The sequence below is a fragment of the Paramisgurnus dabryanus genome, chromosome 1 (genome assembly GCF_030506205.2).
Source record: "Paramisgurnus dabryanus chromosome 1, PD_genome_1.1, whole genome shotgun sequence".
NCBI lineage: Eukaryota > Metazoa > Chordata > Actinopteri > Cypriniformes > Cobitidae > Paramisgurnus > Paramisgurnus dabryanus.
Window position 1 is genome coordinate 8,057,040 of NC_133337.1, and position 21,346 is coordinate 8,078,385.

Genomic DNA, 21,346 nt, shown 5'->3' on the forward strand with positions numbered 1-21,346 from the left:
TATTTCATGATCAACCTTATTAGATAAAGTGTTACCCTTTAATCTATTTTGTCAGTGTCATAGTTTTACATTGTTATTGTTTTGCAGTGTTCTACTTTATGTTCCGTATGTCGAAATGGTTGCTTCATTTAAGCCAATTATAAACAAATGGTGTAAATGGCCTTGACTGAGAATCTGAGAGCATTAAAATGTTTGTGCGCTTACAGGCGTGTATTCATAGCATGCTTTGTATGAATCAGCTTGTGTTGTAACCCAAAGCTAAATTTAGGCATAACAATTTCCTAATCTAAAGTTCACACACATTTATGACCATTTTAGAGCGACACAGAGTTCTCTATATTACATGCAAAACATGCTAATTTTACGCCCCAAGCAGTAATGTGACAGACAAGCTGCTTTAATTGCGCTGACGTTCATAAACCACAGCGCAGATCAGTGTGTGCATGGGGGGCCATTCAAGGCAAACTAAAAGAACGACCTGTTGCTCGTTGCCCAAAAAACGCTAGCTATGTTTGAAGGCCACAGCGTTCCCTTCCAAAGGAACAAATGGGCTGTTATTAAAATAGAACACAATGCCAAAGAGGCATTTAAAAACACCACAGCCGGTAGATGAAGAGCATGCAGCGACCCTTTTGTATTGGCAAGGCTCTCTGGCTGAGGCAGAGGCATTGAACTGTGTTGTTTGTTGTGAAAGCGTGTGCTTATATATTAGGCATTGACGCAAAAATATGGCGAGACCTGTCCTTTACAGAAGGATCCTCATTTTGACCTCACTTATGTTACCAATAAATCCACGGCAAGATGCATTAGCAAGCTTTAACACAAGATCGGCCTTTTTCTCCAAACCAATACATTTAGTTTTTTGGCTTTTATCTCTGCACCTGTTTTTCAAGTGTACAATTTTTTTGATATGCTGTGACTGTTTCAAGTAGCCCAACGGTTTCGAATTCATGTTTGGTTGACACATTGTGCCTGGTTAACACTGAAATAATACACAAGATCTGCGTTTGTGCAATTCAAGCATTAACTAAGCTTACCGTTGGTGACGGATTTTGTCTCTCCTCTGCTCGTCTACAAAAAGAAAGAGAAGAATACACGCATAAGCAAAAGCTCATCTGGCCCATGTCTGATATTCCACTTATGCATTCATATGACACCTCACATTTGCTTTTTTAACAATCATTCTCATATTTTGTGCAAAATCATCAGCAAGGATTTTTGTGGCCGACATGCCGTGTGCACATTAACAGTAGTATGCGTAGCGTGGTTTCATATAGCACTCCAAGTGGACCCCTTCATTCTTTCCAGCCCTGACCAAATAGCACTGCTGGTTTTGGTAACATCGACGCGGTTACGACCACAGATTTCCCTTCATTAAGCTTCATACGTCACCATCCACCAGCCTTCAAAGGCTACGGGCCAGAACTTCAGTTTGAGGTTAACCACGGCATTGGCCTGGTTTTGACACTCCAGAAGTAGATACAATAGTACCCATCACCCCCACTACAGCCACATACACCAGCATTGTGTGTTTGATCTGTTGAACATCATCCCCATATAAAATGCGGCTTCATACGAGATAGGATTCATGATAGCTTTCTATTCGTGAAGTGCCGGTGTGTGCGTGTGCCACCGCCATGTTTGGTCAACCAAAGCCGTGTGCAACATCCATGCCAGTGTTAAAATAGACGCTTTCACAATAGCTCCTTTGTAAAGGAGTGAGAAGGTGAAATTAACCCTTTGCTAATCTTTCATAAGGTTATTGACCTACAGTATCATAGGGGCAATATACACTTTTGCTTATGCAAGTAGATCTGTATTTGTGTAGACTTTCTCTAAAGCATTAATGACCAAGCTTAGACTCAATTCGTGCAGCAGGAGTAACTCAGGACTAAAATAGGCAACTTTCATATTATATAGTAGGTAAAAAGCAGTGTATGTAATGAATAGTATGTATGCAAAACACAGTATGTGAGCTTCAGTTGAGATTTCTCAGTATGCATCGAAAGAACACTTGAACATATCCATCCCATGATGCCAGGGGAGCTAAGGAGCCACCAAATTGAAAAAGTATTCCAATTAAAGTTGTACTGTATATATACCTCAGAAATGTATTCCTTGTGGTTACATACAGTACTTGTTTAATAACACCTGGGTAAAGTATTTTAGCGGTTGTTGTTAGTACCTCATGGCAGTGAGCAAGAGTGAGAGAGAAGCTCAAAAAGCCCAAAAAGCATCACATCATAGTTCCTAAACTGCCTTGTGATAAATGCATGAAGCGTGGTACATCAAACACGGGCATTCCTTTGTGATGAAATAACATTTACCTCCTCAACGTGGTCAGATCTGTAGACAATTAGCAAGGGGAAAACAAAAACACACAGGCAACGTTATGGCAATGTTATCCGGCTGTCTTTTGTCCGGAAATAACATAAGATATTATGCTACACTGTCCAAAAAAATTTTCCCAAGGGGTCCCTGGAGCAGTATCCTTTAAAAAGGTACTAATATGATACATTAAGGTACAGATATGTAAACATTTGTGCCTTTCCAGTACTAATATAAACTCTCTATATATACTTTTTGAAGGGTACCACTCCAGTAACAGCTTTTTATGACCATTTTTAGGACAGTGTAGTTGGTTCTCATCACATGTCCGAAAGGGTTTTTTTATACCAGAAGCCTGTTGTTTGGACAAATAAGTGCTTCAAGAATTCATTCTCTAGGGGGACGTGAAGATGCTACAGATATAAATAGCTAAAAGAGGGCTGGCTGATTGGAAACTATTCATGTCTGGTTACCTTGGTAGCAGAGGAACCTTTGTTTTCCCATAGACTGCGTTTGCTGGTCACGTCACCGGGCTTCAGGTCCTGCAGGAGGGAGAAAAGGGGTGAAATATCATTCACCAAATGGCCCTGAACTGCTGAACTCGCATAACACAAACACACACACGTCAATCCATGAGACACATCTGTCCTCAGGGCACAGTGAGGAGAGAGATGTGTGGATATCATACCTGATCTTCAGCGGAAAGAGAAAGAACAGAAGAAAGGAAGATGAAGGAAGCCCGAGGGAAAGAAGATGGGAGTACCGAGAAGCAAAGGGAAATCTAACTGTGTAGGAGAAAGACAAAAGGAGAAAGATAAAGACACAGGAAAACTGTAAAGGCCATGGTGAGGTGCATCACTCATACTAAAGTAGCCTATATAAAATATGACTTCATATACACTATTTTTAAACATATAGTAATAACAATTACGATATATGAGTTTTTAAAACGGCAAATTTACCATAATGATTAATCATTTTATAAATTAAATTAAAGGACAATTTTTTACCAAATTGTGACAATGGTCTTTTTTAGTACACCATACATGATTATTTATGTTGAATAAATAAGATTTCCTTTGATGTATGGTTTGTCAGGATAGTTCAATACAGACTGATATACAAATATTTGAAAACCTGGAATCTGGGGGTGCGCAAAAAACTAAATATTGACACGTTAGACACATATACCTTATGATGAATACATCTTAGATATATTCCAGTAGAGAAACTTACAAAATATCTACATGGATCATGATCTATACTTGATATCCTAATGATGTTTGGCATTTTAAAAAAAATCTACAATTTTGATTCAAACAATGTATTGTTGGCTATTGCTACAAATATACCTGTGCGACTTATGACTGGTTTTGTGATCCAGGGTCACAAATGTGTATAAGCAATTATTTTTTTGGAATAGTGTTTTTAAGAATAGCGGGGTGATTACAATTCACCAGACTGCACCTACTGTACAGGTTAGTTTGGGTTTCAGGTCAAGTCAAAGATCAGTGTTATTATTTTGAACTGTTAATTAGCTGTAAACGCACCCTGTAACCTAATTCTGCTTTCTAACAAGCAAAACTGTAACAAAACAAAGCCCCAGGAGTAAAACTATCCATAAATTAATTCTTCACTGTGGGGTTAAATTTTTTACTCAAAATGATGTTTGTTTCATTTGAAACTTATGACTAAGTAAACCATTTTAAAATGAAATGTAAATGCAAAGGGGCTAGGCTGTAAGTAGTATAGATGACACTATAAATAATACTACTTAATAGTTTATATTCACAATATTTCATTTAATATAGGCATAGGTGATTAGCAGGCGGCTCTGGTTGGTTACTGTATTTATATTCAGCTGAATGAGCTTATAGTCATCGAACTTTATATGACTTTTGATTTATGTCTATCTACACAAAATTATGACATAATCTCAGAAAACTTCCCACAAATTCAACCTTAGTGGTTTTCATTGCAACGGTCAAACATACAACAAATACACTGAGCTGAACTGTGAGCTGGACTGCTTAGATCAATTAATGTATAAAAAAACTAAAACATATTAAATGTTTAAATTAAGCTTTTAGCATCCGTGTATATTTCTTTACCATTAGAATATAGAAACTATAGTTTTATACAGTTATAACATTTACATTACATTATGCATTTGGCAGATGCTTACATCCAATGTGAATTATAATGCGTTCAAGATAAACATTTTAGCGGTTTGTGTTTTTCTTGTGATCGAATCCCCATTGCTGCTATGCAGTGTTTTACTAATTAAGCTACAAATAAACAGCCAATCAGCCATAAAGGTTTTCTGGGGAGCCAGAAAATAAGCAGATAGGGAAACCTTAAATGTTTTCATTCAACTAAAACCTCAATGTGATTACATGCCAAACATCAAATGTCAATTTTAGCTGTGACCTCTCAACACTGTGTCTTTGGGTTGATGTGACATAGACACTAGGTGGCGCCAGACAACATGCTTTATGATTGAACCCTGCCCAACAAACTCTGATGATAATAACTATTTAAACATCCAAATAACCATCACACTGACCAGACACACAGTCTGACAAACTAATCAAAATCTTTGATTACTAGGAAATTGTTCTTTTAACTAAACATTGGCCACAGTTGAGAACCTCTGTTATAAGCTGACATGCTGACTTTCTCTTACAGGACACAGATCCAAGGGCTTACCGCTGGTCTTCCTGACGCCTTCCCCGTCTCTGGAGTTTTAGTCAGCCAATCGTTGATGCGGCCGGCCACGCCCACCTTTATCCCAGCTGCATCCTGTATGGGGTGGAAGAGCACACACCCTTTAAGGTCAAAGTTCAGCATTTGAGGTTAGACAGGAAAGAGATCCGAGAGAATGAATGGTTCAAACCTTGTTGGTGGATGCCGGGCTCCCACCAGAGCCGAAGGCATTCCCCTTCTCCCACATGCTCTTAATGTTACGAATACCATCCGTCACCATAGGAAGATCTATAGCAGCGGATTTAGGAGATCTGACCTCCTTGTTGCTCTGAACACAGAGAGAAAGTAAACGAAAGAAAAGAGTACAGGCAGGGTAGGATAGTTAGTTACAGTACTGAAGATTAAACTAAGTGATCGAATTTTGTGTCATACTCTAAAAAATGTGCTAAATAGCACTAAAAGTGGTTCACTACCTGAAAATCGTGGGGAAGAATTTTAAGTCTTATATAGCACCTACAGTATACGCCTTATTCAACCTGCAGTCATGTTGATTCCAAAACGAGCCTATGAGGGATGGACGCTGTAAACCTATTGTTTTGTACCGGGATGCTGGTCATTCAGCCATCAAAACACAGAAAATTTAACAAATTTCCACAGGACAAAGAACCTCAGAAATCATGGATTGTTAAAACCCCTTAAAATTTCACTGTACCGTGGGAGGGACACTGCATTATTTGACATAAAACTTCATCAAATACAACAACTCAAAAACATAAAGCTAAACATGTCACATATCTTCGAATGATGTAAACTGCTTTAAGATACAATCAACACAGGAGGTACAATTGTGTCCTTTTTAGGCTTTTTTTCTTTTTTAGGAATGTTTAGGGGTTAAAATTGGAAGGGACATATGACCTAATTTGAAATGAGAGCAGCATATTTTGTTGCATAAAATTTTGTTGGCTAAATCATTCGTTTCTAATGTTGTAAGCATTCTTTTTAACACTAATAAAGTCCTATATCTAAATAAATATCTCCAATTCGTACAGATTATAAAAACGCAAGGCATGAATACGTTAAAAACTTTTCTCCGGTAAGTTTTTTAAGCACATTGACCGGATTCATTTCTAACTAAATAACATTTGTAAACAACTTTGCCCTTATGCAAATGAACCATGGTTTTACTAAAGTTAAAACAAACAAACAAACAAAAAACATGGTTAGTGTAGTAAAACCATGGTTTTGCTAATAGTAATCAATACACCAAAAAAACATGGTAACTACACTTTTACCACAAAATATTATAGTTAATTTTGGTAAGGGTGTGGGTTCATATGGGGTTTTACCTCTAAAAATACTTGCACGTAAACAGTTTGTTATTAAGTCAATCACATGTTATTAAGTTAATGTTCATGTCTTGATAAACATAACAGAGAAAATACATGGGACAAACCCTCATGATCTGCACAAACTGGAGATGTATACTTAGCTGTTGTCATAAAATATTGTATTGTTGCACTATATTGTTTTGAAGAAAAGTAAACATGCTTACAACATGGAAAATTAGCAAAAATATCTAAAAAAGATATTATGTACACAATATGCTATTCTTATCTCGCCTCTAATTTTAACAATCCACATTCACTAAGGTTTTTTGTCCTTTGGAAATCTGTAAAACTATGTATTTTCTGTGTTTTGATGGCTGAATGACCAGCATCCTGATACGAAACAATAGATTTAAAGTGCACGCTCTGGATGCCCATCCATCACAGCCTCGTTTTGGAATCAACATGGCGGTAGATTGAATAAGGTGAAGTAGGACCATATAGCACGACTATAGTATACATGTGGTTCCCCTATAAAATCTTGTATTGTGTACTTTATTAGTGATTTATCTTTTGCTTAAATTTAAGGGATGTTTGGAGAAAAGATGATTTTACCTGCACTGCAGTGGTGTACTGCTCTAATCTGTTATCAATCTTAGACACCACAGGAGAATGAGACGACTTCACCGAGCTGACAGAAACAAACACAAAAAAAGACAGGTCCATACATACATAAGTATTAAAAAAAACCATACAAATAGTTTTAAAATAAAGTATAAGCATTACAAATTTTAAATGTTATAATAAATTAACATTACCACATTAACATCCATCAATAACATTTAAATTTTAAGCCAAACGGCATATAAACAAATGATGCAAAACCAAATTTTCTTAACTTCTATAGTTAATAACTTTTAACAAAATAGTCCCAAGGTTATTTCTACAAAGGTCTCTAAACATGTGTAGTTCATCATAAATTAACTATAGATGGTTTCGGCAGCAACAACATAAACAAATGGCTTTTGTGCACTAAACACAACTTCTGGTAGACTTCCACATAAAATCAATATAAAAAATCAATATATCATATGTAACGTGTATCAAATACTACAAGTTACTGTGTAAACTGAATGTATACAATGTTAGCTACAGGTAATTGAAGTAATTCGACAAGGTATTTCTTTCAGAGATCAGTTTAGCCACTAGCCAGACCGATAAATAAATAAAGACAGGAAGTTCAGGCGCCTAACAAAGACAACTCATGTGCATCTGATGAAACCGTCTATAGCAGGGGTCTTTAACCTTTTTATGAGCAAGGGCTACCACAAATGGATAAAACAATCTGGAGGGCTACTTTTTGAAATAGTCTACTCAAAACTTTTGTTTTACTTGTTGATTTTATTTTATTTTACTTTAAAAAAAAAATACTAAAACATATTAACATACATAAACCAAGCCAAGCTAATATAAAAAATATGTAATAAATAAATATTACAATTGAGACTATTTACAGAATGTGCTTTGTCAGGCACCTCACAGATTATGTATGGGGCTACCTGGTACCCGCGTGCACCACGTTGGAGACCACTGGTCTATAGACATAATACAAATAACTTTACCACTAACTATGAAGAGTATATACTGTACAACATCTAACAAACTAAACTAAATGTATGTTGTGCTTTCTATCTTTCCTCTTTCTTTAAAATCTGGTTAGATATTTTATTATGGATTGCACTAACAGTAAATTTACTGAGATACTTAAAACTGTCCATTTTACTTTAAACTCTGTGTCGTTTTGGACACAAAAGATGTAAAATGAATAAACTCTTGTCTGCATGAAAGATGTACAGGGAATGAAAGAACAAGCGTTCACCTCTTCTGTGCGGATCTGTTGAGGAACTCCGCTCTTTCACCGATCTGAGAAGAGACATCATACAATGGACAGATTTAAGAAAGGTCAATGCACATACAAAGACACAGATGCAAGTTTTCTATCGTGGATGTCTATTCAGCACAAGACTAGCCTGTTTCTTTCAGTACGAAACTGTCATAGGGCCAGGAAAAGCAAAGGCCCTTGTCCCCCCCCTCTATGGGAACTGTGGTCTGTGTTTATGATATATGACAGCGGGACTGGGGGAAGGGCTGTTCCTGTGAAGCAACAAGCAAAATCATGCAGACAAACACACATACACGCCCCAAAGCTATCTCCGAAAAATCCACTTCCCCCCTCGACCGAATGTGGGAGTTCCTAAAACAGTCCTCGGCAGGAAATTCCCCATTCTCAGACGCGTTTGAAACGGCCGTGTTAAAATGCGGTTACAGTAATCCTATTAGTCTAATGGCCTTCCTGCATCCCCCCAGAGTTCATGTCTTGAAGAGAGAAGCTGGGCTTTATCTCGCAAAAACACCAACACGCCATTTTGTGTTTTTGAAAGAGATGGATTCCAAAGAAAAAGAGCTGTCTCCAAAACTACTGACAGCGGGAAACTGGTATTCAAAGCATGCTAAGAAATTAAATTGTAGAGGAAATAGTAAAAATTAAAACTAAAACACCACACGATACATGCAATACATACAGTGTACAAGATGACAAAGCACATCTGTGTATGAATCATCTGTATATGATACAGAGGAGGGAAGGTGTAGTATAAATTTAGATGTATACACAAAAACCTCACCATGGTTTCTGTCGAAAAACAGCCTTGACATCTACGTCACTATTGTAAAATCCTAAAATAATGTAAGATCTGTCAGAGCCATGGCCTGTTTTGGTTACCGCATGTGCTATGATACATTAAGCCAGGGTTTTAATGACTTTAAATCTGACTTGACTCTTTCCTTTCTCTCAATCCCTCATAAATGAATATCCTTGTACTATTTCTATAAATAAAAAAGGCCTTAATAATGATGCAAGGCAGTCTTATATAAACTGTATTACTATACTAGATATAACTTTACTCAACTATATATATTACTAGATGGGGCAGTTTCCTGGACAGCTTGTCCCAGACTAAAATGCATGCTTGAGCTGCCTTCATTTAAATACATCTTGCACTGACATATCTTAACATATATCAGTGCCATTGTGAAGATGCACACCAGTAATGCTTATGTGTAAGGTTTGTTTAATATCTACTTTAATATCCTAATATAACTAAGGACTAGTCCTGGATTAAGTCTGGGAAACTGCCCCTTAATGTATTACTGAATAAACATTTGTTTACAATATTAAATATTTGATACATTTCTTTTACTGATACAGCAGTTTTGTTTTACTAAAAAAAGGATGTGTTATCTTACACATTTTTTGTTGTTGTTGCTTTTAACACATTATGGGGTGGTTTTCCAGACACGGATTCGTTTAAGCCAAGACTAGGCCTTAATTTAATTAGGAAATATAACTAGTTTTAACAGACCCCCCTTACTAAAAACATTACTTGTGTGCATTTTGAGGCAAAACAAAGGGCACTGGTGTATTTTAAGATGTGTCAGTGCAAGTTGTTTTCAGTTTGGACAGCTCTTACATTTGTTTTAGTCTAGGACTAGTCTAATCTCTGTCCGGATGTCATTTTCACACGTGTAATTTTGTGGTGATTTTTGTTATAATAAAACCCAAGTAGTGTTAAAAGTAACACAAAATGTACCAATAATAACAGAGACGTGCAGATTCTGGGACAACGCATGTACTGTTGTCCCAAAACTATAACACTGATTGTGTTGTTTTTCACAACATTGTAACATTACCCATGGTTATTATGGTATTTTTATGTAAAAACTGGTTATTCAGGTAAAAGTTAACGAAAAGGGTAATTTGTTTAAAACTTCAGAAATGCAAAATCATGACATTGTTTTCCTTACTAAGTTCATTATATATTTCAAATAACTGCTTTATCAAGAGGACTCTGTGTTCCCATGAGTCAGCTGATAGTGAGAGAGAGAGCAAGTGAGTGAGTCTTACTTTCAGTGATGATCCTCTGGGGCTGACGCATTTAAAAGGCTTTCTGGCCTCTCCATCCACCGAATCATCCACCTTCTGCCTCCTTTCGGCCGCCTCGGCTCTGCGCTTTTCGATCTCCTCCTTCATCCTCCTTTTCTCTTCCTGTGGGATAACATAAACAGTCATCATTGCACTTGCTTCCTCTGAACAGAGCCATCAACCAAACCACGAGCGTACAAGGCAATCACAACACACACACAAAAAAACACAGCAGACAGATCTGGGATCTACATGTCCCAGACAATATCAGAAAATGTCCTGATTTCAATAACCAAGGACAATAATGTGAAAAATAAATAGCAAAATCTGTATCCATCATGTCTCTCAATAAAAGCATAACATTAGTGAACTATCAGCCGCCCGCATTCCTCAGCAGCTGGGGATTCATAAAGGACCCTTTTAATTTACTGCACGGTTTTTGGCAACCCAGCAAACAGGGGACGTCCTCCGGACGTTGCGAACGTCCTCTTAGGTCCGCATAAGGTCCGCATTGTAACGTTCGCTGGCGGACCTTCCGGGGACGTCCGCATATGATCCGCTACATAACGTTCGCTGGCGGACCTTCCGGGGACGTCCGCATATGGTCCGCTAAATAACGTTCGCTGGCGGACCTTCCGGGGACGTCCGCATATGGTCCGCTAAATAACGTTCGCTGGCGGACCTTCCGAGGACGTTAGCATATGTCGCTAGACAACGTTCACAGGCGGACCTTCCGGGGACGTGAAACCACTCAGTTTTAATATAAACCCATACTACACATTTAACCATAAGGCAGGGTTACCCTTTCATGCAGACATCAAAGTAAAAATGCTGTTTTTGCTATTACTTTACTAATGAAAATCGTAGTTTATAGTATCTAATATTATTTTATAATTATTATTATTTTTTTCTTAATTTTTAAACTAGTATGCTAAAACATGGCCTTTATATCAACCCTTTACTGATTTTATTACATAGATCCCATTAAAGCAACTTACAATTTTACAATAATTTTACATTTAACGTGAATAAAAAGATCTGGCACCATGTCTTTTTTAGTTAATGATTTTCCATACTATTCCTACGACATAACTATTGTCAATAAATCGAAATCACAATGCACATATTCATGTAATAGTTAAAGAATCCACCATTGTGAAGTTACACATCACCCAATTAAATATAAATGAAGTGCAAGTACTTGTTTATTCTGATTAATATGATACGGTGTTGTGTGGTTCAAGCGTTGTCTTTCTCATATATGAAGCACTGCATGATATATAATTGTCACACAGCAAAAATCTATACAAATACATTATATCAAGGAAAAACAAACTTGAATCTACAACTACAGCTCAAATGTAAAACTTTTATTATTGCAAAGGATTCAAATGCAAGCAAAGGAATGCAAACAGAAATGCAGAATGACATTCACTCAATCTGTTGCAAGCAATGACTTTCAAACAGCAAGTGTTAAAGAGGCCAAACACGCGGAACACAAGTCCAACGCTGAAAATTCTGGAAAAGAACAATTGAAAAAAGATACAGGTAAGACATACATCCTCATATAAACTTGAACTATATCTCAAATTCTACACCCATCATTTAAACTGTCAGAAAGTGTTGATTAGACTGCAAAATAAGGTGTACTTTGTAATTTCATAATTTTCCTTTTTTTCTATTATTTTTCTTTTTTCTATACGGTTTCTTACTAAAATGTCTTTAGTGTTGCCAGCTCTCGTGAGACAAAAAAGCAACCGCAGCTTCAAAAACAAGCCCAATATTATTATATTGTTTACTGTCAACAAATGAGCTCAAAACATTGTAACCTTCAACCCCTCTGAAATTACACATTTTTAAGTTTAGTATTAAATTGCAAAGATAACACTTTACAATAAGCTTGTATTTGTTAGCATTTGCCACCATGAACTAACAATAAACAATACTTCTACAATATTTATTAATCTTAGTTCATGTTAATTTCAGCATTTGGTAAACCATATTTCAAAGTTATATCTGTTACAGGTGTATTATATTTTGTTGTGGCATCTAGCAGTGAAATTGCGAATAGCAATCAACCTAAATTTCGAAGCGCAATGTGATTCTATGGTAGCTGCCACAGGACAAAAATGTCATTGTCACTCTGAAGCCCATGTTATAGTTGTGCGTAAGGTCTACACCGTAGGTTATCCATAGCCTGAGCGTAGCCTGATTTTTAACAGCGTGTCAGTTCTACGTGGACCACAAGCGCTGTTATTGGTTCACTAGAACCCCTCCCATCAGGTAAAAAACTGCGTCATAGCCATTTCCATTTGCGACGGTGAGAACAAAAATAGGCCAAGTTGAGGAATGACTTAACTCAAACTGCTGCAACGAGTCGCTGTTTATTTACTTCGATCACTGCTGGTCAGTGGCGCTCGTGACTCCTCATTCGAGGGGCGCTAATTCAAAATAAGTGTTCGGAGTATCATGTGTGTGGTCCCCTTTTCCAAAATATGTGTCCTGCGTGTCGAGAGATCCTATGTGCATCACATATTTTGTCAAAATAAGTGCCTGCTGCACATGCGTCAAAACCGTTTATGATAAAAGAGACGCTCACGTTCACAAAATACACACAAGACACTCCCTTAACACTAAACTCTGATTACACATGGGATTATGCGAGTATCTGGCAAAAGCGAGCGTCTCTTTTATCATAAACCCTTTAGACGCATCTGCAGCAGGCACTTACAGGATCTCCCATAGCGCAGAACACATATTTTGAAAAAAGGAACCACACACATGACAAGCTACATACATGTTGTGATGAACTTTGCATCGAGCGCCCTCAAAAAAAGAAGTCACCGGCCGCCACTGCTGCTGGTCTTCTCAAAACATACGCAACAATCTGCTGTTTCTTCATTTGTGAGTTAAACTGACCAAGCTGCTTCTGTGGTTACATGCGTGGATACTGCCTATCAGCGGTCTACATGTATGTTTGCTATATTGAGCCCTTGAGACAACGTATGGACGAAACACGCTCTGTAGAACAGTTTGTCCATTTAGGGCTACTGTAGAAACATGATGGTGACTTTCATGTATGCTGGCCCGCAGTGTATGGACATAAAAACGGCTCACTTAAATGTATGTCTTCATCTGTAAAAGATAAAAATCTCCATATCTCATTAAATGTGAATAAATATCAAGATCAAAATGCCGTGTTAACACTGCAAGAAAGAATTAAAACGTTTTAGGTTTTGGTGTATCAGATAAATTTGCTTACCTAAATCATTCAAGCCAGGAAGTAGGACACTTTTGGCGCTTTTCCATTGCATAGTATGACCCAGTTCAGCACAGCTCACTTTTGGGGAAGGGGTAATGGGTTTCGGATGCGAAGCCATGTGCAAAGTTACAAAAATGCAGAGCACACCACCGCGCCCATGTCTGGATGGCAGTTTTGTAACTTTGCGCATGGCTCCGCATTCAAAACGCACCAAAAGTATAGGCGTAAATGTTCTGTCAGCGGAGTACAGGTACTGATGACACGGGTGTTTGTATAGAACCTGTCATGTGAGAGAGGTAGTGGAAAATCTACTTGTGGCTGTCAATTTTGATTTTGTGGCTGCATTCCATTAATATGCTCTGTTGCTCCATGTTGTGTGTGTGTGTGTGTTTGTATCACATTTACGATGATGTTACGGCAGTAGAGAGGACGCAACTTTAACAATAAGGCTATAATCAGGGGTGCACATAACTTTTTTTGTCCTGGTTCTCAAAGAAGTACCTGGAGATGTTACTTGGTACTCACACTATTCATAGCACAGACATCCTACATGCTGACATCATCACTTTTCTCCTGACTACTCTCTTCGCCATATCGCTTTTGTTTAAACATGGTAGACAATGATGTACATAAAATAACCCTGGTTATTGTTTTTTACTTATCTAATCTTTATAAATAACTACTAGCCTAACTCATATAAATGTATACTTTTACTAGCAAGCTGTCTGAAGCATTGAGATGCGGATCACTGCTAACAACACACATTAATTATCTTACCACTGATGCACGAAGAAATCTCTTATGTCAAAGTAAATTAGCTAACTATGTAACAAAATTCCAGCAACGTTGGTACACTAGAATTGTTTCTATTTGAGCATACGCACCAGTTATGTGCACCCCTGCCTATAATCTCACCCACTCTGAAGCGACACTAAACTGTACTGGAAAAGCAACGAAAGCGAGCTGAGCTGCATCGTGCCGAGCCAAGTTGTACCCTACATTGGAAAAGCGCCATATCATGACATCGGACCCTGGAACACAGAAAAGCATGAGACAGTAAAAAGCATCAGATGTTAGGTTGTGTTTGAATGCTTCCTATGAACAATTTCCCCCTGAACTATGCATGTAAATGAAATTAAACTACCTATTCTTTCTTTCCCCTTCTTAAACATCCTTTAAAACCATAGCCAAAAAACTCAAGATCTTAGCTTGTTATTAACAATATCCTTATTTGTTCCAACAAATATAACTATATAACTTGCTATACAAGTTAATTATACAAATATAACTCATTAATAATCTTATTAACAAATATTACCAAATTCAATTATTTTAGCCAGGAAAACTTAAATGTCACTACATTGAAATGTCATATATGGTTATAAAAGTATATATTTTGACTCACATCTCAATATGGTGGCCTCCAGGTCTTCATTCTTGATGGGATTCAGAAACTGTGAACTGTCTTCACAGACAAATAATACAAAGTCAGCCTAAGAGTGTGGAGTAAACAGCATCAAGCCTTTCTTTAATAAGGAACTCATCTACAAAAAACAAACAAATACTTGTTATACTTTTATGAATTGTCAAGTTGTACAACACACAGCAATTAAGATTAAGACAAACAAAAAAATCACTGATATTATTAATTCCATTGTTGTGTCTAATAGATAGAAACAACTTGTGTTGTAAAAGGAAAGATGACAGCCAGATGACGTCAAAGTATCGCGAGAGCGAGACGAAATTTGATTTCTTGAATCCTTCTCGCGGTACTCTGACGTCATCCGGCTGTCAGTCTTGCGGCGCCGCATGAAGTCAAATAAGCCTCCTGACTGCGTGCGAGAACATTTTGAATTATCTGGCACGAGGCATCACACGTCAAACTTCAACTGACACAACGGTCTCGGTGAAGGGAATAAGCAAAAGCTCCTTTAAATTTCGTCATTTTTTATACACATCCCGTTTATTTTGTAGTTAATTGTTAGATAAGTAAGTAATTTCGTCAAGTTTTCGTTACAGAGTAAGATTTCGTTATCATCGTTACCATATACAGTATTTATATTGGTTCAAGAGCGCAGTTTGATAACTCATTCAAGGTTTGTAGCCATATTTAAGTTACTCGCTTACTTTGTTTAAGTGTTAGAGTAAATGTATATGGTTTTAAAGTAGTATTAATATAAGTAACTGCGCCTCAATCCGAAGGCTAACCACTGGAAGTAGCATTTGTAACTTAGGCTGTATACCTTTTACGTCATCAAGACTGTCATATTTAAGAATATTAACAATTATAAAGTTAACTATTATTCTCAGTTAATCGTAAATTGTTGTAATATGCTTATGACTTGCGAATGTAATGTTTATTTAACTGAAATAAACCAGGCTTGATGACGTATGCAGCCTGCATATTCGACCTCCGGAGGATGTAGCCTTCCGTTTGAGAACAAGTTGAGCGTGCGCGAGATTCTGCCGAATTGATTCTTCAATAATGGCAAAGCAAAAAGTAACTGTCGTGATGATAACCCACATTTTAAGGTTTAAATTAAAACTCCTACCTTACCTTTCCAGGGGGTTCAGTTCCTGCAGTCTTCCAGCAATACTGGCGCGTATGACGATGCGGACACGAACTGCACACTACAGTATACCGCCGCCTACTGTACTGTAGTAAAATAACGTGTAGGATTGAATACTGTGGCAAACGCAGTAAAAAAAAGCCATTTAATTCATTGTAAAAACAATGGGCATGCCAGTTTAAGTAACTTGTGGGCTAAATCACCAAAATAAGTTTGTAGATGTGGTTCAATTATTTTTAAAATGTGTAGCATAATGGACCAGCCTGAATGTATGTAGCCTATAAATATATTGTTTAGACTTTATTTTTAAACCTTTATTTGGTGGTATATGGTTAAACCTTTTTAATGGTAGCAATAGGCTTTATACCCAGCTGCACTACTTCCTGAACTTCAGCCAGCTCCTTGTTTCCTGTCTGCCATTATTGGTCAAACTGATTAATCCAGGTGTGCCTGACCTCAGTAGTCACAACAACAATAATCAGACAGACCTGGATTTATCAGTTTGTCCAATAATGGCAGACAGGAAACAATGGGCTGGCTGAAGTTCAGGAAGTAGTGCAGCTGGGCATAAAGCCTATTAAATAAAAATCTTAAATTGAATCAAATCTCTTATAATAATACATAAAAGCTCTGGGAGGGTTGGGGGTACATCTGGGTAACATTTTAACATTTAATATATTTTGATGTGTGTGTATATATATTAACTTTCTTTATTTTGTTTTCTCAGCCTTTAAACATCTAAACATGTCCTCCAAAAAGGGTAAGTTCAGCAGATCAGCTTATCTTATTCTGTAATATTGATACTGGTTTGAGAAAAACTAAGATTAAACAACGTACATGTTTCCAGGAAAAAGGGAAAAACACTGGAAAACAATTTCAGCCTAAGGTTTGAGATGGCTAACTGTGTACATTGCCTTTGTGTACTGCAAGCTGAACTTACAGATTTATATGGACTTTACTTACAGGTTTCCTGTGCTGTTTTGCTCCATTTTACAGAACAAAATAAGGCTGAGGTAGCACCATCCTTGTGGTTAGAGTGAAAGAATGTGGTAAGATTTGGTTAATGTTTTATAAAATACAAATGATAAACATGAAGGTCAGCTACATATAAAAAATAATCAAACATGCTTGTTTCCATCTGAAGGGTATTGAGACCAAAATAAATAATGTGCCATTCTGGACAAACAGCTGTGGACAATACAAGCAGTCAGAGTAGCCCATTTTCTCACACAGGTAAAGTATGCAAAGTAATACCAAACTTCTTTTTAACCTTAACAAATACTGGCAATCCAAATATACAATGTTTATGTGAGGTACTGTGCAAATGTCTTAGGCCACCATGCTACCATTAGATTTGTTATTTTTGCAATTGTATAGTGATCATATATAATTATTTCTCAGTCTCTTTATTAGAATACAACCAGAAAATACAGGAAATGTGTATGTAGTATTAAAAACAATATACCGGTAAACATAGAAGCTGAGGTGTCAAGTGTTTAGGGTAAACTCTCCTTCCACTTGAGCAATAGCAGGCAACTGCAGGATCTCTTAAACCTAAATAAAATTAAATCCTAATTTCTAATTCTAATCGAATGACTTCAGGACTTCAGTCTCCTCAAAAAAGCTCAAGATGTGTTTAGTGCCAAGAGAGGTCACACTAAATACTGACTGATGTCTGAAGAAGACATTTAGTTCTGAAAATGGATTTGTTTTTAATTTTGTGTACATTTTTCCTGTATTTACAGTTGGTATCTTAATAAAAAGAGTGAAAAATAAATATGGATGGACATTAAAACTTTGCTAAAACAACAAAGCTGGTGATAGTGTCCCAAGACTTTTGCACAGTAATGTATATTGACCAAGAGTTGTAATGATCAAAACAAATGCATGTCGTCTATTATTTTCTTTAAATGGGACAGTAAATTATCTGAAAGTGAAATCATTATTGAAGGTGATATCATTGTCACTGCATTCATTGTTACATGATTTTAAACAGTGGGAATCATTGTGTAAGTTTCTTAATAATATCAAATACTACTTTTTTGTCTTGTTGTTTCTAGACCTGAGGATAAGATTTCCAGTTTGAAAGTGAAGAAAATGAATCATTATTAACAGCAATTAGTAGTTTTTCAGCTGAGAAGCCAGGTGAAACTATAAGGACACTATGATTTACTTTCATATTATCATTCTTTTATAGATGAGGAGCAACCAGTAAGAAAAAGCAAAAAGATGTTTTGATGTTGCCTGAGGCACCTTATTGTGAGTACATTTTAATGCCATGTACAGTATTTGTAGTATAATGATGATTACTTGATTTATATTTATTAATTTAGCATATGCCTTAAGTGACTTACAAATGATAGAGCATTCAACATTTTACAACAGTTACTACAATACTTACATCATTAATTTTTAAATCTAATTAATTGTTTTTTATCACAAATGCAGCACATCAGTCAATTTCTTCCAATAATGAATCAAGGTACAGTGTTTTGTTATTTTTTATCTTAAATTATTGATATTGATAGGCATTTTCTTCCACACAGACTTATTGTTCATTTAGTTTACTGGTGTAGTTAGTAATGTTATTAATGTTTCAAAACTCATTCTTGGAAGAAATCCTGGAGTGGAGAATCATTCTGAAAGTAGACCAAATACAGGACAACACCACAGCAGTGGTTGGAAAAATGCAGCAGACAATGAGCAAACCAAGCTGACTTTCAAAAGATGGTATGTGCCATAACACATGCAACATTACTAGTCACTGCTGACGTTTTACCCATGTTTATTACGGATTGTTTTTGTTTGTAGATTCGTTATCTGTTTCTTCAAAGGGGAGGCAGTTTGGGAGATGGGAAATAGGAGGATGCTTCAGCTACACAGGGCGAATTTCAGCAGCTCAGTTTCACACTTGCAACTAACAATGAATTATAGTGAGTCTGTGTGAATCCCAAACATCTCAAAATTATTTTTGTATATATATTGTATGTAAATTGTAATGTTGTAAATAAGAATGTACATTGTAAATGTTAATAGCACATAAACATTAATAGCAATTAATAGTCTATTTTTAAAACAAAAATAATGTTTGATGCTTTGGATACATATAGTATCATATACTCTACATAGTATACTTCTAGATGCCTATAACACAAAAACCTACAATAATATCAAAGATCAATGTATAAGACAACTTACATTATTTTATGTCATAGTAAACTATTTTTATACTCTGTGTGACCTATGCTCTCTCTGAGATGTGTATGTTCATTTTGTAGCTGGTCAGGGTAGAAGCATGCTACCATTAGATTAGTTGTTTTTGCAATTGTGTAGTGATCATATATAATTATTTCTCAGTGTCTTTATTAGAATACAACCAGCAAATACAGGAAATGTGTATGTGGTATTAAAAACAGTATAAAGTATAAGCTGAGGTGTCAAGTATTTAGGGTAAACTCCCCTTAATCTTGAGCAATAGCAGGCAACTGCAGGATCTCTTAAACCTAAATAAAATGAAATTCTAATTCTAATCATCAAATGACTTAAGGCTTTTTTGAGGAGAATGAAGTCCTGAAGATGTGTTTCTTGCCAAGAGAGGTCACACTAAATACTGACTGATGCCTGAAAAAGACATTTACTTCTGAAAATTGTTTTGTTTTTAATTGTGTGTAAATTTTTCCTGTATTTTCTGTTTGTATCTTAAAAAAAGAGTGAAAAATAAATATGGATGGACATTAAAACTTTGCTAAAACAACAAAGCTAATGATGGTGGCCTTAGACTTTTGCACAGTAATGTTTGTTACCCATTTTATGTGTAAATGCAAATCAATATGAATATGAACTCTCCCAGTATGGTTTCCGCTGGTCAGGCTGGTGTAGCAGGATTGTTTTAGAGGGACTTTTGCACAGTACTGTATGTCCACATTTACCCATTTACTTTGAGTGAACTGTAACAGCAACAATAATGCCATAAGCATGAAATACTAGGTAAAAGTGAGTTGTGCATGCTTTCTAGTTTTAGCACAGAATTCTGTCTCCCTTATCTTTTAAATGTTTGCTACAGATATTTTGCAAGACATTTTAAACATATCGGGGCGGTTTCCCAGACAGGGAAATCTTAAATACATCAGTGCCCTTTGTTTAACATCATAATGCACACAAGTAATGTTTTTAGTAAGGCATGTTTGTTAAAACTAGTTATATTTCATAATTAAACTGAGGCATAGTCCTGGTTTAAGCTAATCCTTGTCTGGGAAACCACCCCAATAAATAATAACTACTTATCTTTTAAATGTGTTCATTTCGTTGTTTTAGGTTAGAAGACAACGGAAATATTTGACATGGGAGTCCAGCAGACAGCCAGAGACACGCACACACACGGAGCTGAAGCGCGTTTGACTGAAGCGTACGGGAGATCAGGCACGCGCACGGGAGCTCGCTCGCACACGCAAACACGGAGCACAGGAAAATTACACCTGTTCAATTAAAATAAAAGAACTTTGTGGTAAACAATGTTTCGCGTGTCTGATTTCATTGGTTGTAATGAAATAAAACGATGTGCTGAGGACTTTAGGCGAACGTCCCCTAAAAGTCCCGAAAGTCCGCTGACCGTCCTGCAAACGTCCTTGTGAAAGTCCGGAGGACGTCTTCGCCGACGTCCGCTCGACGTAACAGGGGACCCTACACGATAACGTCCAGGGGACGTTCGCAGAGGACATTTAGGGGACGTCCAGGGGACCTTTTTTTGTTAGCTGGGAAGGCCTGCCAGCACAACCTTCTAATCTCTAATTAGTCCCTTTTTCATTTACTGCCTCTTTTCATTAGCAACAAGAAACACATTTGCATTACAATGCGGAGCGCAGACCTCCACGAGGACAGACACTCGTGTTTCGAGACTCGTGTGGTCTGTAAATTAACTTTATGTGATATGCGGTTGATTTATGACAGAGTTCAGTGTTTATAGAGAACATACAGCAGTTTTGTGGTAGATAACTGACACCAACGTCACAGGTTTTCTTGAGGGAGGGGACCAATATCGCATTACTGTTAAATGGACACCATTAGAAACCTTCGTGCTTCAAACTAACACAATAAGGCTTTAAAAAGCCAATGCCAACAGAAATCACATTACTGTGGTTTAAGACATTGTAATAGATTAGATTCAACTTTATTT

General features: G+C 36.8%; 1 protein-coding gene and 2 long non-coding RNA genes across 12 annotated transcripts in view; 1 reads left to right on the plus strand and 2 right to left on the minus strand.

Annotated features, from left to right (window-relative positions):
* Positions 1 to 21,346, minus strand: part of cald1a (caldesmon 1a) — a 65,184-nt gene that overhangs the window by 3,088 nt on the left and 40,750 nt on the right. For 2 of the 5 annotated variants that reach the window (XM_065265884.2, XM_073815964.1), the window contains exons 7-13: positions 10,324 to 10,464; positions 8,239 to 8,282; positions 6,975 to 7,050; positions 5,225 to 5,362; positions 5,038 to 5,130; positions 2,802 to 2,870; positions 1,038 to 1,071 (exon numbers count right to left, since the gene is read on the minus strand). In XM_065265884.2, coding sequence (XP_065121956.1) covers positions 1,038 to 1,071; positions 2,802 to 2,870; positions 5,038 to 5,130; positions 5,225 to 5,362; positions 6,975 to 7,050; positions 8,239 to 8,282; positions 10,324 to 10,464 — 595 coding nt within the window. Of the gene's footprint in view, positions 1 to 1,037; positions 1,072 to 2,327; positions 2,347 to 2,801; positions 2,871 to 3,016; positions 3,114 to 5,037; positions 5,131 to 5,224; positions 5,363 to 6,974; positions 7,051 to 8,238; positions 8,283 to 10,323; positions 10,465 to 21,346 lie in introns of all 5 variants that reach the window. The other 3 variants (XR_012337752.1, XR_012337755.1, XM_073815991.1) reach the window with 3 other exon arrangements.
* Positions 11,755 to 16,235, minus strand: LOC135747248 (uncharacterized). 2 transcript variants are annotated; one of them, XR_010531824.2, is made up of 4 exons: positions 16,161 to 16,235; positions 15,009 to 15,147; positions 13,604 to 14,634; positions 11,764 to 11,859 (listed from the first exon to the last, which is right to left on the minus strand). It is a non-coding gene; the product is annotated as an uncharacterized lncRNA (long non-coding RNA). The 2 variants fall into 2 exon arrangements; XR_012337782.1 differs by lacking the exon at positions 16,161 to 16,235 and having other exon boundaries at positions 11,755 to 11,859.
* On the plus strand, positions 15,685 to 20,624 carry LOC135747246 (uncharacterized). 5 transcript variants are annotated; one of them, XR_010531820.2, is made up of 10 exons: positions 15,685 to 15,699; positions 16,901 to 16,933; positions 17,021 to 17,059; positions 17,139 to 17,222; positions 17,318 to 17,406; positions 18,371 to 18,432; positions 18,622 to 18,655; positions 18,790 to 18,903; positions 18,985 to 19,106; positions 20,488 to 20,624. It is a non-coding gene; the product is annotated as an uncharacterized lncRNA (long non-coding RNA). The 5 variants fall into 5 exon arrangements; XR_012337780.1 differs by having other exon boundaries at positions 17,170 to 17,222; XR_010531818.2 differs by having other exon boundaries at positions 17,021 to 17,222.